The sequence below is a fragment of the Schistocerca serialis genome, chromosome 2 (assembly GCF_023864345.2).
Source record: "Schistocerca serialis cubense isolate TAMUIC-IGC-003099 chromosome 2, iqSchSeri2.2, whole genome shotgun sequence".
Taxonomy (NCBI): Eukaryota; Metazoa; Arthropoda; class Insecta; order Orthoptera; family Acrididae; genus Schistocerca; species Schistocerca serialis.
In genome coordinates, this window is record NC_064639.1 from 1,143,284,756 (window position 1) to 1,143,302,245 (window position 17,490).

Genomic DNA, 17,490 nt, shown 5'->3' on the forward strand with positions numbered 1-17,490 from the left:
CTCTCTCTCTGCTGTGGGAAACGTTTGGAGCTACTGTTCTTTTTTTTCTGAATCACTGATTGTTCACTCCTTTGAAAGATTCAACTCTATGAATTAGTTCAGGAGCGGATCCCCCATCTCTAACACAAACATACACACAAAATTCAAGCTTTCGCAACCAACGGTTGCTTCACCAGGAAAGAGGGAAGGAGAGGGAAAGACGAAAGGATGTGGGTTTTAAGGGAGAGGGTAAGGAGTCATTCCAATCCCGGGAGCGGAAAGACTTACCTTAGGGGGAAAAAAGGACAGGTATACACTCGCACACACACCCATATCCGACCGCACATACACAGACACAAGCAGAAAATATGGGTGTGTGTGCGAGTGTATACCTGTCCTTTTTTTCCCCCCTAAGGTAAGTCTTTCCGCTCCCGGGATTGGAATGACTCCTTACCCTCTCCCTTAAAACCCACATCCTTTCGTCTTTCCCACTCCTTCCCTCTTTCCTGATGAAGCAACCATTGGTTACGAAAGCTTGAATTTTGTGTTTATGTTTGTGTTTGTTTGTGTGTCCATTGACCTGCCAGCGCTCTCGTTTGGTAAGTCACATAATCTTTGTTTTTAGATATATTTTTCCCACGTGGAATGTTTCCCTCTATTATATCCAACTATTTCTTTAATTATAAAAGATTACCTTCTCTTCTTTGCAGCAAATGCGGGGTCAGTGATAGCTGCAGAATCTGGTGCACAAGCCATCCCATCAACTATAGCTCCATTAAGCTCAAAACCGAAGTCTACATCACAGCACCAGGTGTTGGAAACAATTCCTACTGCTTCAGCTAGTAAATCTCGCTATCCATCTAGGTAAGTTTTTCTAGTGCATATTTTTGTTATAGAAATTTCAAAATGACTGGTTTGTTCAAGAAAATACTGCATGTACATTTTATTGGAACTGATGAATTAGCAATGGGAGTTTGCCCATAATATGATTAAAACATAATTGTATGAAAATAAACTTCTTGAAAAAGTCATGAGGCAAATGGTTGGGAATAGGCATGATTTATTCCACAAACATTACATTTCCAACTAATAATGAAGCATTGTGGAATAATTCATACCAACCCTCCCCATCTTTTCCTCGCGGTCATTGTTTGATGGAAGTCACAGGTGCAAACACCAAACACATCCTATTCCAGTTCTGTCACAAGCATACTGTACCCTTTAAGAAGCAGGTTTACTTATAAAAACAGTCATGTTATTACAAACTTTGCAATAACTTTTTGTTTTGGTGAGTATAACTGCAAGCCAGCTTGCCATTCGAATAAATACCCACCGTCTAACTGTGGTTAAGAGAAAAGTGTACTGCACAGTGGTAGAGCATGGCACTAACCACAGCATGATTAGTTTTGAAAGCTGCATTGCAAGCCATGCTATGTGGTTATCCCCTTCCCAATCTTGTTAATCATCCTGGTCTCCATCTCTGATAGCCCGCCCATGTCCTACACCCACTCTCATTCCTGCCGCATGCCTCCTTATTCATTTTTTTCTTCAATGTCTCCCTATTCCTCTATTATGAATTCCCTTCCTCTTCCCCCTCCCCCTCTTCTGTCCTCCCTTGTCAATCCACTCATTTTCTTTATCAGGGTGGATTCACTGGTTCCACATTTTAATCCCACTCCCTTTCTGCTTCGTTCTCCCTGCCATAGTTCTCCCTTCCCTCACCCTTTTTCTTCTCTCCACTTCTCCTTGTTCCTCTCATCCACTCTGATACAATTCCTCACGTAGCATGTGGAAAATGTAGCAAGGTGTTAGTCTGTTAGCTAAGAGGGAAGGACATTGGTCAAAATCATTTCAACCTTGTTTATGTGCCTCTTGACCACCCAGTGCCTCATCTGAAAAGTGACCATTTACCTTTACTGTTTCCATTGTTTGAAAGATATGCAGAGTTTAAAAAATTTCATTAGCTGTTAGAAACTGGAAAAGAGGGAGGAAAAGGTTGAAGAAATAGGAGTCCACAAGGATGAGACAGTAAAGTGGATACAGCTAGGAGACAAATTACTTTGTCATTCAGTGAGAGAACTTGGAAATGCAGAAGGGAGAGAGGCACCCTCGTGCAAAAAACCCCATAGAGAACTGTTCTCCATGCACATACCTCATATTCCTACTGCAATGGCCTCGACATTACTGTTAACTCTGTCTCGTCATTTGTCTCTCTCTCTCTCTCTCTCTCTCTCTCTCTCTCTCTCTCTCTCTCTCTCTCTCACACACACACACACACACAGACAGAGAGAGAGAGAGAGAGAGAGAATTTTTTAACTTGCTGTTATGTTTTAGATCTCCATGGCTTCTTAATCATACACAAGTATTAATTTGAAGCACATGGTGCTGCTGAAACAAACTGCAGCGTATTTTTATAGTTTATGTTCACAGACCATACAGTGACATGATCATCAGCTTAATGTCATTTGTTAAACAATATCACTCATTTACACTTTCTCATGTTGCAACCTTCCTCCCATACTCCTTGGAAAGTAGCTTAATGTTTGGTAAAGTCATGAATATCATTTCCAGCTGCATCTTCAACATGGAGAGATCTGCACTGTTGAAATATTTACACTGAGCAGTATATAACAATTTTGTACCAATTGTTTTGTTTTGTGGATAAAAATTTAAAGGAAACACATCTTGCAAATAAATAGTTTATATCTAATTGGCCTGTTGAGTGTAGCAGTGCAGGTCACTTAGTTGATGATTGAATCCGTAGTACGGCAACCTGTAAGTTTTTCCCTGAGTGCTAGATTATCTCCCCCCACCCCACCCCTTCTCCCTTCCTCACAGTCATGACACATTGCTTCCATCACACTTCTCTTGCTGAGCAGCAGCTAAATCTTTAAGGCCAGTGTGCTAAACTCTGGCAAAAATTAACACTTGAGCTTCCTTTTTGCAGTCCCTTTTGTTCTTTGGTTGTGTGTTTCAGTTATTCATTGTTTATAGCTTATTTGATATCTGATTATTGACCTTTGATTATGTTTTAATTTTTTTATTTTTATATAGTGTTACTTATCTTCTCTCCACAATTCTTTTTCTGGATGCACTGCCTACTTTTCATGATGAGTTACGGTTGTTTGATTTTGTTTGCATCTCTGTGTTCTAATGGTTTGGAAAAAAAAAAAAAAAAAAAAAAAAAAGCAAAGTCGTCCTACTTTAGCTGAAAGACTCCTACTCTCCAGTTTCAGGTGCCTATTGGGCTGGTACTTTAGATTAAGTGAATAGTAGTGTTTTTGCACAGTACAGAATTGAAAAAACTTTCAAACAATGCCAACACTATGCGCTTCATACTTAAAGTGGATGAAATATAAACACTGAACACTGAACATTGTGACATACCCCAACTTTTTTCCTAGCCTTGTACTGCTCTTTATTCTATTTGTAATTTTCGTGCCAAAGAGAATAAAGTTGGAAGTATGAATCCAATTTCCAGTACAGTTATGTTGTTGACAGTAACTCCACAAAGTTTGTCGTGCAGGTAGTCGGTAAAGTTGAAATTTGAAGGTTATGTATTGGTGAAGTTGAACAATATTGACAAAGTGAGCGGTTGGCAACCACTTCTTAATTTTGACCAAATGCTGATGAGCAGCTACTTGATACAAGTTGTATGGTCTTACAATAATGTTGTTTTCAATCTGTTAGTGGCGGGAAAATCACAAATGGGAAATACGCATTTTTCTGTTCTTCATACAAAATAGTTTACAGCAATATGCTCACTTTTCTAATTTATTATATGATGGCTGATGTAAAATATTTCTGATCAGTTGGCTGGTTTCTTTATGGGATCAATCCCATTGAAAAACAAATTTCTCTAATAGTCATGAGAGGAATATTGTGTCCATTCTGTATGTTTCAATCCCTATTTCTCATGTGACAAAAATGTCCCTCCATATTGAGGGAAGTCCGAGCACGTCTCTGATGTGAACCATGAACATTTTTCTCCCTCACTTTGTTCCTAGATTTTCACAATGTGTTGACATTGTACATGTATTCATCCTGGCTTTTTTTTTTTTTTACTTTCTCTGTGCCTGCATGACCTTACTGTAACCAGAATGTTACTTCAACATAAGTGATCAGGCAATGGTGCTGTCGCTTTAACTGCCTTTGAGTTGTATGTTCACTGTTACCATGTTTTCATTGTCAGTTGTGTATGTATTGTTCATCTTAGGCAGTAGGTTAACTCACCTTCTGTTTGTCCAGACAGACATAGGAAGTGTCCTAGCAAATACATCCATGACACTCTTTTTAAAAGACCAACAGTTGCTAATCTGGCTCGCGCATTTCTTCTAGGTTCAGATTATCTCCATCTATTGTATTGTTGTTTGCATTAAGATACACAAATATTGACAGTCATGAAATAGCTTTGTTCTCGTATCTGTTCAACGTCATTATTGCTGAGATAATGCGTTGATAAAAACTGTTACCAAGACTTCAACTTGCGAATCTGTCTTCCGAGTTTTTTTGTAATTCTAAATTTAGTTGGACATGAAGTATGTGCAAAGTTCGTGCAGCTATATGATTTTTCTTCTTGATTAATTATTTCAAGTCAAAGACGGTCTGTAGAAGAGCGACCTGGGACTCCCACCATCGATGAACATACGTCAGAAACCACCACCCATCCACCTGCTGCTGCATTGCCAGATACATCAGTACCACCACCAAACTTTCCTCCAGGAGAAGAACAGCCACAGTCTACATCAACTCAGCAACCACCAACCAACTATAGTCACATTCAGACAGTTGGTTCTAGATCACGTGGACCCTCAGTATTTAGGCCGGACCACCCGTTTCCACCACAGCATCGGTAAGATTGTTTCCATATTTATTCTGTTTAGCTATAACTGTTGTGTCTTGTCAATTACTTTTAACTATTTTTTTCCATTTTGTTTTCTGTTTGTTGGTTGTCAGAGCTTAACAGATTGTTAAATTATCAGCAGAAAAGGGTTTTAAGTGTACTTACTGCTGGAGTAGGGTGGGGATTTTTTTGGCGAGGAGGGGGGGGGGGGGTCAAGCAGAGGCAATAAAATCTTCAGCCTTAGAATTGTGTGGTGCCACATGTGTCCATTCTGTAACAAAACATGTCTTCTTCCATTATATTTTTTGTGGTGAATATGTCTTCGTGCAGGGGTACACTTACTTACACATACTGCATCTAGTGGGCAACTTCAGAGATGATTTTGGCGGTGAGCTTTTGCAGCCATGCAGAATTTCTGCCCAAGTGAAGTGAAGTACATTATTAATGTAGAGATGCTGCCAGTGCTTGACAAACTGTTACTCCAGAACCCAAAGTTGAGATTCTGGAAGGTAATGTAAGACTGATAAAACCAATTTGGCTAGAGCACATACATTAACATTGAGCCCAACATTCACGTAATATTATACACATCATTGTTTTATCTAGACTTGTCAACTCACTACTATGTTGATGTCAGAAATGGTGTTTGCCAGTTCATAAATTCTGCCTACACGAAGGTGGTATCCATTTGTCCAGACAGTATAGATCTCTTAGAACACTGATCACAGTGTGTGTTCATCCAGTGCACACCCATGCAGTTTCAGGTCGTATTCATTGAAGTTCCCCACAAACCATTGACCTTGCCATGGTGGCGTAAGTTGCCCCAGCAGTACAGATAGTTGCAGCATAAGTGCAACCACATTGCAGGTGTAGGTGTACCTGTAGAGAAGAGGGATCGACATACGGTTCCTAAAGAGGGGCAGCAGCCTTTGCTGTAGGTCCAGGGGCAATAGTCTGGATGAGTGATTGATCTGGCCTTGTTAAGATTATCCATCATGGCCATACTTTGATGTTTCTGTGACACTGCTGCAAGTAAAGGGAAACTAAAGCCTTTTTCTTCCCTGAGGACACGCAGCTCTACTGTATGTTCGATAATGATGCCATTATCTGGTAAAATATTCTGCGAGTATAATAGTCCATCCACTTGGATCTACAGGAGGGAACTAGTCAGGGGAACGTTGTCTTGGGGAGAAATAAATCTGACATCCATAGGCCAGAGAATTGAATGTTAGATCCATTAAGAGACTTTAAAAAGAGAAATGAACAGATAGGAGTTGGCTGTGGTGGGTATTAGTGAAGTATGGTGATAGAAAGAAGAGGATTCCTGTTCAAGTGAGTGCAGGCGAATAGAAGTGAAATCCAAAAGGCTAATGCATGAATAGGTTTACAAAGAAATAAGAAAATAGGAAACTAGGTGAGCTGCTGTGAAGAGCATAGTGAATGCATCAGAAAGCCAAGGCACACAAAGCAGACATTAGTCACAGTAGTACAAGTATATATTATGACGCAAAGGAATTACGGACAACGGCTGTGAGTGGGCATTGATTAAAAATCAATGGGGAAAGTTGAAAATTTGTGTTGGACCAGAGTTGGAACACACGTCTCCTGCTTACTAGGCACATGCTATGACCACTGAGCCATCCAGGCACAGTGGTCATTGCAACTGCACAGACTACCCTAGCGTGCCTCCTGTCAGACCCAAATTCTCAACTTATACACACACTACGAATGTAGTGACCCTTGCCATTATCATCATTATTCTATGTATTTTGTTGATTTCTGTAAGAGTTCAAGCCAAGTGTGCAGTCTGCACTGAAGAGATTGTTGGCCATTGTGCCTTTTAATTGTATATACATAGGCTTATTAGCCCTACAGATGTTTCAGAGATTGAAATAATTTATCATGAGTTAAAAGAAATTATTCAGATTGTTAAGAGATATAAGAATTTCGTTGAGATGGGTGACTGGAATTCAGTACTGGGAAAAGGAAGGAAAGAAAAACATTAGTACATCGACTTCATGAAAGGAATAAAAGAGGAAACTGCCTGGTAGGATTTTGGATGCATACATTGCCAAAATTTAGTTTAAAAATAATGAAAGAAGCTTGTAGACCTGGAGACATCAGTATGTTTCAGATAGTATATAATGGTAAGACAGAGATTCTGAAATTGCAAAACATTTCCAGTAATGTGTGGATTCTGTTATTTGTTTATTATGAACTGCAGATTAAAACTGAAGAAATTACAGAAAGGTAGGAGATTAAGAAGATGAGCCTGGATAAATTGAAGGAATTGTTGGTTGTTGAGAGTTTCAAAAGCACTGTTAGGCAACAGTTGATTGAAACAGGGGAAAGGAATACAATACAAGACAAATAGGTAACTCTGGGAGATGAAGAGGTGAGGGCAGCATAGGATCAAGTAATCAGAAACACATAACACATGGTAGAAATCTTTGAATAATACTCCTGGTATTGAAGTCTGTGGAAATTCCTGATGGAAAAATATATAAAATAAGGGAAAGACAATCGGCTACCTATAGAGGGTTGATGAAAGGAGAAAATATATAAAAATGGAACAAATAAAGCAATAACACATTTTGGCAGTGAAGAAATTGCATTAAACCTGTGATGACATCATCATCATCATCTGAGATGCCATAAGTTGCAACTATTGATATTTGTGGAAGGAATGTTGCTAGGCACTTGACATGCAGAATACTGTTTGAAACTACCTTGTTCTTATCTAGTGACAGGCTAATGAACACTTAAACTCTGCATGTGCACTTCACTGTGCCAAATGTGTAAAAACGTCATTGCTGGACATCTGTCATACATTTTCAGAAAGTTCACCAGCAACAATTGCAGATTACCATCAGTGTGGGCTTTCTTGTCACAAGATGGTATTTGCTACCAGTGTGACTGCTTCTTGTAAGTTAAAATGCTATTTCTATTGCCACCATGTAACCTAGGGAGTTACAATAAATAGGTTGGTACACCAAAATTAAACTTTCAGTTTGCAGTGGAGTGTACAGTTTTGAAACTTCCTATTAGGTTAAAGTTGGACTGGTATTCAAACCTACAATCTTGGTGTTTTACTCTAATGTTATTTATTCAGTTCTAGGAAACCCCCTAATTTATTGATATAAAAACTTTGTAATAACAATATTCCAGAGACAAATTAACATATTCCATAAGTAAATTATTTTTCTTTTCCACCCAATTTGATGGTGACAAAATCTGCATAATATTAATTTCAACCTTTCATGGGGATTCATAGCCATGCAACCCATTTTTAACAGCACTGCAGATAGAATCAACATGGCACTAAATGTAGCAGTAGAAATGAAAACATTGTTTTCAAATGCTACCTGTAGGGGAAGAACCTCAACACAACTGAAATATGGGACAGGCTTTGTTTTTGAATCGTTACAGTGCAGTGTGTGCACATTATATACCGGCAGACAGCTGCAAGGGTAAACAAACTAGAATTTCAACATCCAGAAGGGAGAGGTGCAGTGTGGGGAAAGAAGCCCCACGGAACAAGAAGCCTTGCCTCCCTCTCGCAGGGAACAGTCCACTACCTCCTTGTTCTGTGAAAGCTGAACTGACACACTGTCGTAAGGATCACTGATCCTTTCTGATACTCTGAGGGTCTAATCAAAAGCCATGATGGATCAGGAATAGTCTTTTCACTCATTTCAAAATAAGAAAAGAGAACAATGAGCAATGTGCAGCACAGAACATGTGTTAATGACTGCCACACAATTGCTTGGTGAGGTAAGCAGAATATTAAATTGTTAATGAGGCAGTTTAAGCCCGACTTCTTGATAGTCTTTCTGTTGCGCCTATGTGCGACTCGGCGTCTCCTCTATATGGTTAGTACCAATTTATTATCTTTTTCATAATACTGTCATTATTCCATTCTGGATTTTCCATTGTTTGATTTAGCTACAAAACAGGCATATGAGCTTCTTTGTTCCAAGATGCTAGGCCCCTCTGCTGAGTAGTAAGTTGTGGTATGTGGCATGTATCTGATACAGAACATTCAACCTCCCAGAGCATTGAGCACACTGATACGTCATTCCGTATGAGCACTTCTTATTTTGCAAATATTTTCTTATTCACATTGTCTTTCCAGGGCATCACTAGTTACCAAAAATTGTTTACATTTTGTATATTAACATGTAGAAAAAAGTTTGAAATAGCTATCACTGATAAAACAGTTCATCTAAACACAATTCACTGTGGAGTACTGTCTGTGAGATATATCTGAATTTTTGCTTTTTGAGGCAGAATTTGTATCTATATTTGCATTTATTGCAGAATGCAGATTTTTCAGGTCCCTACTAATACCCATAACTGAAGTGTCAGTTCAGAATTTATAACCACCTGACTCAGTAGTATGGATATGTTTCTTGTATTGGTGGTGTTCTTTCAGAAGACAGCATGATGCATCTTTCCACACTAGTTTATTCTGTTCTAAGGTTGTTGTCTCTGAATAATTACTGCATTCTACACGTACTTTGATCTGGCTGTGTGCCACCACTCTCGAATCCTTTCTTTATTACCAACAGATTTCGTTCATGCCTCAGGGTATGTTCTATCAATCTATCATTTCATTTACTCAAGTTGTGCCATAATTTTCTCTGCTGCAGCACCACTTTATTAGTTATTCATTCTACTCCTCATGATTAAGAAATACAGATTTCATGATGAATAAAACTAAATTTAATTTCAACATAAATTAGTTATGGAGAATATGCAGAGTATGCTTATCCGGAAACTGATTTTGGAGACAGTTTCATGTCAAACCAAAAAGAAAATTATAACTATAAAGTAATAAGAAATAACACACTACCACCACAGGGTCAGATGCTGCACCAGTTTTGTTTATTGTGCATCTTTAAATTAGATTTACAGTTTTGTAATTGGCTCAGAATTTATTTATCATATACCTTTGTCCCATAACTGGAAAAACTATGTAGTCAAGGAAAAAGTTACTTTATGTAAGCACCTACATATGATCTGCAAGTTTTGCTCCACATCCTAATGACACTTTGCTATCAGGTTTATTTGAACCCAACTCCCAATACCATTGTTTTCAATCTTAAGAGATCCCCTCCCCCTCCCCCCCCCCCCCCAAAAAAAAGGTGGGGTGTAGTTCCCACTTTGCGCCTTCACCCTTCAACAGACTTCCTTCTTTCCCCTTTCAGTTACATTCTGAATTAACGTTTTCTCCCTCTCTCTTTACTTTGCTATCTTCTGCACTTATTTCCAATATTTACTAGATTGTCTTCCTATATTTCCAGTAAGGGATGCTCAAGGAAATATAAAAAGGTAAAGTCCATGCACAAGCTTGTGACAGCACTATTGAGCTGACTGTGGATAGATTGCAGTGCAGTGCAGTGGAATTCTGTACCCTAAAACTGTTAAGGCATTTTTGTGTAGTGTGAACTTTTACCAATATAAGGCCTAAGCAATTCATTCAGGTACTTAGCAAATAATTATGTTGGAACTTCTATTTTGCTAAATAAGGGGCAGAATGGTACCCCATTTTTATGGATGCTGGGAAGCTTATAAAGCCTTAACAAAACCAGTTCTCATAATAGCTTTTGAAGCACTTTCTCTGATAGGCCATAGTCTTTGGGAAGTGCCATTGTTTTGTTCTGGGATTTTCTGGGTGGAATCTGTGCTGATCTCCTGGTACACACTGAGAATCTTCTCTTAGTATGTAGATGGCACGCCTCTCCCTTCCGAATATTTTCTGTTTTGCAGTTTTCATTCGGATAAGAGTATTACAGGTGTCGTAACATAACTTTTCAGCTACTGCAGGAGGAAGTTATGCTGCTATTTCATGTACATGCTAAGAATTCCATGATACGTGCATTCGTAACAGAATGGAATTGTGATTCAGGTGCCTGTCAGTAAGAAAGATGATTGTCTTGTAGGAAGTATCCACTGGTAGGTGCTAAGAAAGACACTTAAATTTTGTTGGTAAACATCCAGTGCCCTTCCTTCATGCAGAATATGCCCTGACCAGATGACATCATCAGTACATTCCCACATAAGGGGCTGAATGGGGTCACCAGATTTAGATGAACCAAACTGGTTTTCTGACTCACCTATAGGTTCCAGGGCGTAAAGTGTATCCCTTCCATGTCAAGGTTAGGCAGACACAATTCTTGATTCTTCTAGCTCCCACTGAGTCAATATGATGCATCACCATTTTAAAGTTCAACTCAATGTGTTCATCCCAATACCTTACAAGGAATGCAGAGATTCTCAGAAAATGACTTCTTCGGTAGCACAACTTGCCAAATTTTTCCATGCTGAAATACATCCCCTGCATTTGGAGGTATGTGATTTGACATGACAGGACTCGTCAATTTCTCTTGGTATAATTGACGATGAAATAGTTTCCAGTGGATATAATATTGTAGCAAACAACCAGGTTGCTATTGTCAAGTGTGTTTATGAACTGACCTCCTAGACAAAATACGATAAGATGAAATCCTTGGAAAACATATCTGAAGACTGTTTTCTGTCCACCAGCTTAAACACATGCACTTCTTGGTAGTGTGAATGATGACTTTGCATTATAGAAGTACCAGTCTCCTGCCAGTGGGGCATGACATGCATAGATCAGAGTGAGCATGCTCTGAAGATTGCTACTGTCAACACAAATGGCATAACCGATTGGTGCAACCCACTTCAGCATTTGCAGAGCACTGTTTATCCTGAATGATATTGAATGGATTACAATTACATTAAGGTTGTGGTGCAGACATCGAAATACTAAGACTGTGTCATTAAAAAATCCATTGAGATTAGAGGAAGTGACCAACTGATCAACTGTGATGCGTGGCTACAAACTTAATATGGCATGAGACCCATGCTCTGTTGGATTAGTAAAAGGAAAGAGACAAATGGAAATATCCAGCATGCACCACCAAATTTGAACTGACGACAGAGCAGTAAGTTGTAGGGATGAGGAAAGGTGTAAGAACCATGCACTCACTCTGAGGCAGTCAGTTTATCAGAGTCCCTGATCATAGTAATGTGGACAGTTGCTTAGATTTGTGCCTTTAGGACACCAGGATCCATTCACATAAGTTAATCATTTTGCTGTCAGTTATGCTTTGAGAAACTGAAGAATCTCAAGTTTTGAAGTCTCTTTATATTTTTCCTTCTAGTTATCCGATTACCGTATTTACTCGAATCTAAGCCGCACTCGAATCTAAGCCACACCTGAAAGATGAGACTCGAAATAAAGGAAAAGAAATTTCCCGAATCTAAGCCGCACGTGAAATTTGAGACTCGAAATTCAAGGGGGGAGAAAAGTTTTAGGCCGCAACTCCAAATCGAAACAAAGTTGGTCCATTGTAATATGAGAGACAATTTAGGTTGAATGAATGACGATGCAGCTACAGTAGTTTGGTTAGAGTCGTAAGCTTAGCAGTTAAGCTTTACCAGGTAGCCATTGCTATGCGTCAGGCACTCCGTCCGTATTTATACGGGTACCCTTTCTTTCTCACATGCTTCGTCTGGTTTGAATCAATTGCTTATTTTGCTTTGATCTGATAAGTGCCGTTTTCTTTGTTATAGGTGTTTACGTCACTCTAAGCTGAAAATGCATTACTGTACTGTGTCATGCATTGTTTGTCGCATTCTGATAGTGCGTGTTTACGGCCTGTCGCCGCTCATGGCATGGCTTGCTTTTTGATTTTCAAAGATAGACAGTTTTTACCAAATTGGTGGAAAAGTGAGTGAAGCACATCTTACAATGCCTGTAACTCAAAAATGGCTACTCCAAGTGAGTGAGAAATGTTGTCGATGAATGTTGTAGAAAATCAAATTCTGCATGAAAAGAATCCAAAATTTTAAAATTCTCTCACTCCTATGCAAAGATACTGGAACAAATGAGTAATTATTTGAAGTACTAAATTATTTCTAAGACTTTTTTGTGGAGTCAATTTACTTCAGAACTCAGTGTCATCCGTATTCTTCCAACTAAATTGTCAGGTTAGTTGGGTACCTATCTACCTAAGTAGTTAGCTCTATTTATTTATTTATTTATTACCATGCCAGGCCAAAATGATAATAGGTGCGTGCATGTGTGTGTGTGTGTGTGTGTGTGTGTGTGTGTGTGTGTGTGTGTGTGTGTGTGTGTGATTACACCGATTCTGGGCGATGGTCCGTGAGAGGAAACATCTTCCAATTCTCCACCATCTTCTGGCATGGGATCTAAATCAATTTCTTCCTCAACAATGTAAATTTCACTGTAGACATACATAGAATTAAGGAAGGTGTCTTCCTCCTTTTTGAGAATTAATGCATAAAAGCCTCTTACAATTGTTGCATATAGCCAAGCACTTTATGAACACCTTCCTGCAGGTACAAGCTACTTAGCTTCATTTGTTGCACATACAGGGTATTGTATTGAGCAGTTCCTGGTGGTTGGGTGGTTGCAGTGGGATCAGATCTCCCCCCCCCCCCCCCCCATTTCAGTGGATCCAGCTAATTGTTCCTCCATGTCTAAATGTGCAAGTAGAAAGTGAGAAGTGCTGGTGAGCAGTAGCTCCTATGGGTGGCAAACAGGGCAGATTGAAGTTATTATTTTTTGATAAAGCTGTCTGGAACAGGTGTAGGTTATTCAGAGGTTTCGAGCTGCTACATGTGTACAAACTGACTTCACTACTGCCTCAGCAGCCTTGTTAGGAGTGACACTGAGATCCGTGAAATCTGACGTGACATGTTGGATGCTTGCCTTGTTTGAAACATGTTTATAAATTTGATTTTGTCGTGTCAAAAAGGTTCGTCAAATAAAACAGAAGTGGATAACGTATCACAGGCCCTTTGGGCACATTTTTATGCTCTTCTCAACTCCTTCCTCAGTGTATCCATCAGACAGTATGCTATAGTTGGACCCAAACTGATTTTTATTGTAATTCACATACTTTCCAAGGATGGCAGAAAAGATCTCATTAGTATTCCACACAACTATGCGAAGAGGGACCCATGGCCAAGGATGAAGTGTGTGTTGCTTGTGATTTTAAAATTGGCTGGATTGAACAGTTTAGCTGTTGTGATGACTTTATATGGAAAGGGATTTACTTTACATGGAAAGGGATTTGGCTAAAATTGTATCAGGACTGACAGGGACCGGTTCACCATTCATCTTGACTGTATGCTTCAGGGTTTGTAGCAGCACTACTCGGTTTTTCCTCAGAAACTGCAATTTCTTAAAGTTTTCACAAAAGTTCACAAAATGTTTTAGCGGTAATTTAGTGCTGTGAATACTTCCACTTTTTTATTGGTGTCTTTGCATAGAAGTGATCAACTTTAAAATTTAGTAGCTCTTTTTATGCAGAATTTGATGCTTAGCAACTTTCATAAATGACATTTTTCATTTGGAGTAACCGTTTCTGAGTTACAGGTGTTAGAAGATGAGCATTACTTATTTTTTCCACAAAGTTGATAAAAACTGCCAATCTTCTACGATCAACTGCGGGTAAACAGCTGAAAAACTGAAGAGGGGGGGGTAAGCAGTGAAAAAACGGGGAAGTTTCAAAATTTCTGTGGTTTCTCAGCCCTCAAAAGTTCAGTACAAGCCAGAAACCATTAGAAACTCTTTTAACTCGTGCTTGGGATGCCTGATGTTGAATAAATTTATTTCCGGCTTGTGCATATTGATTGTGCAGAACAGCTTTTATTTATTTATTTATTTATTTATTTTTTATTTTTTTATTTTTTTTGGAGGTGGGGGGGGAGGGTTCTAATTTTTGTGGACTAATAAAAACTGCAAATCATTAACTACCTAAAGCCTAATGGCCTTGTGAAGAGGAGGCATGTTAAAGAGAGTTTTGTGAACAATTATTCAACAGGTTTAGGGTTATCTGAAACAAATCATGTGAGTTACAAGATGATGTTTCATTTATTGGGAGAAGTTAATAGGCACAGTGATTGGGTATGATTATCTGCGAAACTGTACATTATCACCCAAATCAACACATGTACCTGAACATGCTGAAAAGGTGGTTAATACCACAACTCTCAGTGGACAATGGGAAACTCTGTTCTAATGAGATGATAATCCACCACCCATTCAAAAAAGTGTCTGGCAGCATCTAACTTTACACATTTTAGATAACTGGATCAGTCATGAATCAGCAGCAACATCTGAAAGAGACCACAGCAGTTATTATATTGATCAGTGTGTAATTTCTTTGAATGAAGTTTCATAAACCACAAATTTGTCGTCTATGCTCTTGCATCAAAGACTAAATCAAAAAGGCAGATTATTACAGTCTTTGAAATCTGAATACTGAATATGATTTGGAGACTTTTAGCGAGAACTGATCTACCACCACCTCCAGCCTTTCATGTTACAGATCAATGCATCTAAAATTGGTATAAAAACTTCAATAAGATTGTGTATATTTGCTTTTGGTGAAAGTATAGCATTATGAAATTGCCCCATATCCTGTCATGAGTGTATATTTAGACTTGTATTCCAGTGTGACCATCATTCAGGATACTGACAACTGTATTTCAACATGGTACAAAACCTGAGACATTTCAACTACATTCTCATAACTCATTTCATGTATCACTTTGCTTAGAAATGAAGTGAGACTAAAGAACATAACTTCAAATGATCAAGCACACTTAACATCATAAAGCTCTTGCCACAGATTCTTCTCTGATGCAAACACTAATTAAGAAAGAAATATTTAGTCAGCATTGTTTCTGGAGATAAAAATAATGTCAACTGTATGTCTATATATGCATTTGTGGCTGTACTCTGAGAACCCCTTGCTTATAACAATGTTAGGCTTGGTGGCCAAACAGTGGAACACATGCATCCACGCCTTATGCCAGTGCCAACATCAGATCACAGTAGAAACTTCCATTCTCGGCCACCACACGTCAGTCAGCCAGCACCTGCTGGGTAAGTGGGGTAAAAACAATAAACTGCATCTCTTAGCTTGGTGTGGCTTTAGTTCTTCTCACCCTTCATTTTAGTACTGACACTTTCTTGTTGCCGTTATAAATTAACATGCAGTCTGCTATCCACAATTTGACATTGCCTGGTATCTGTTGAATCTAGTCTTTATAAGTCTTATTTAACATGCCTGCAAATTGTTTGTAGACTGCCAGAAATGTGTGACTTGTTATAGTCATACATTGTAGATGATATTGGATAGTTTGTGATGAAGTACCATTTCCTAATTTCATGTATGTCTTACAGCATGCTTATATTGTTCCTCTAAACAATTAGCTAACTTTAAAAGAAAAACCAGAAAGAATGAAGACAGCCACATACTGTAAAGTTGAGGTGTTGAACAGTAGACAGGCATTCAAATAAGACTGAACTTGTAGTTACACTTCAGGATACTAAACTTCCTCAGACATGAGTGAGTGAGTGAGTGAGTGAGTGAGTGTGTGTGTGTGTGTGTGTGTGTGTGTGTGTGTGTGTGTGGAAGGATTTTGTCAGAAACCTTTGGTTAAGGTTCAGTCTTTCTTATGTTGCTGTCTGTGTCTCAGTGCCTCAATTAATCAGAATACAGTTGTCTTTAATCCTTCTATTGTTTGTATCTAGGGTTTTCCAGTATTGAACTTCAGTTTCTTGTGTAATAGGAGGAACTGGTTTTGTTGTTTTGATCAACTCTGCTGCATCTTGTTCTAATATTCTCATTATGGATTACATTCAGCATGGACACCCTTTCTCGATGATTCCAATGTCCATCTGTGAATGCCTGTATATGTGAAGATATTACAAACTGATTGTTGTATTTATAATGGGTGCACCTTGTGTAGAAATCCTACTTAGCAATTCCTGGTTGAGTAAGTGCATGTTGATTTTGGAGAGTATTTTAAGATATTTATCAGTGGTAATATTTTGTGTTGGGTATGAGTATTATTTATGGAGTGCAGGGTTGTTGCTAGTAGGTGTATTACATTATTTTCTCATTTGTCATCTTCCACATAAGTTTTAATTGAGAAGGTTTTAAAATATCTGGTTGTTATACTGAAATAAGTACAGGGATAGGTTGCAGGAAAGATTTTGCATCCTATCTCAGAATATTGCTCAATTGTGCAAGACTAAAAGGGGATGTCAAATGTAACAAAAAGAGCAGCGTGAATGGTCACATGTTTGTTTTCCTCATGAGAGAGTATCACAAAAAGTGTGACAAACTTGAATTGGCATAGCTGAAGATAGATGCCATTATCCTGAGAAGCCTGCTTTTGAAGTTTTAGGAAGCAGTAAAAGTTGAAATAATATAGAAATATATTTCTGTCCTCTAAGTATTACTACTGTGGACCCTCCAATGACAAGATTAGACTAAATGCAGTGCAGACAGTCACATTTAAGAAGACATTCTTCTCATGCTACATATATGGTGGAACAAGAAGACCCACCACAAGTGGCAAAATTCTAAGTACTATCAGCTATGCATTCACATTGGTGTACAAAGTATGTTTCTACTGTAGATGTAGATGTGGATTTTTTAATTTTAAACATGGCAAAAGGGTGGGAGGGACTTGAACAATCCCCCTTCCACCCCATCCCCCATCCTCCCTCCCCCCAATCCTACACACATCCATAACTTGTCCATATTATAGACTCTTACATGAAGCCCAGACAGAAGAAGCCGTACTACATGCAC

At 38.7% G+C, this 17,490-nt stretch overlaps 1 protein-coding gene across 4 annotated transcripts in view; it reads left to right on the forward strand.

Annotated features, from left to right (window-relative positions):
• Positions 1-17,490, forward strand: part of LOC126458605 (E3 ubiquitin-protein ligase RBBP6) — a 387,537-nt gene that overhangs the window by 178,048 nt on the left and 191,999 nt on the right. For 2 of the 4 annotated variants that reach the window (XM_050095761.1, XM_050095762.1), the window contains exons 12-14: positions 690-843; positions 4,574-4,831; positions 15,654-15,770. In XM_050095761.1, coding sequence (XP_049951718.1) covers positions 690-843; positions 4,574-4,831; positions 15,654-15,770 — 529 coding nt within the window. The remainder of the gene's footprint in view (positions 1-689; positions 844-4,573; positions 4,832-15,653; positions 15,771-17,490) is intronic. The other 2 variants (XM_050095763.1, XM_050095764.1) reach the window with 2 other exon arrangements.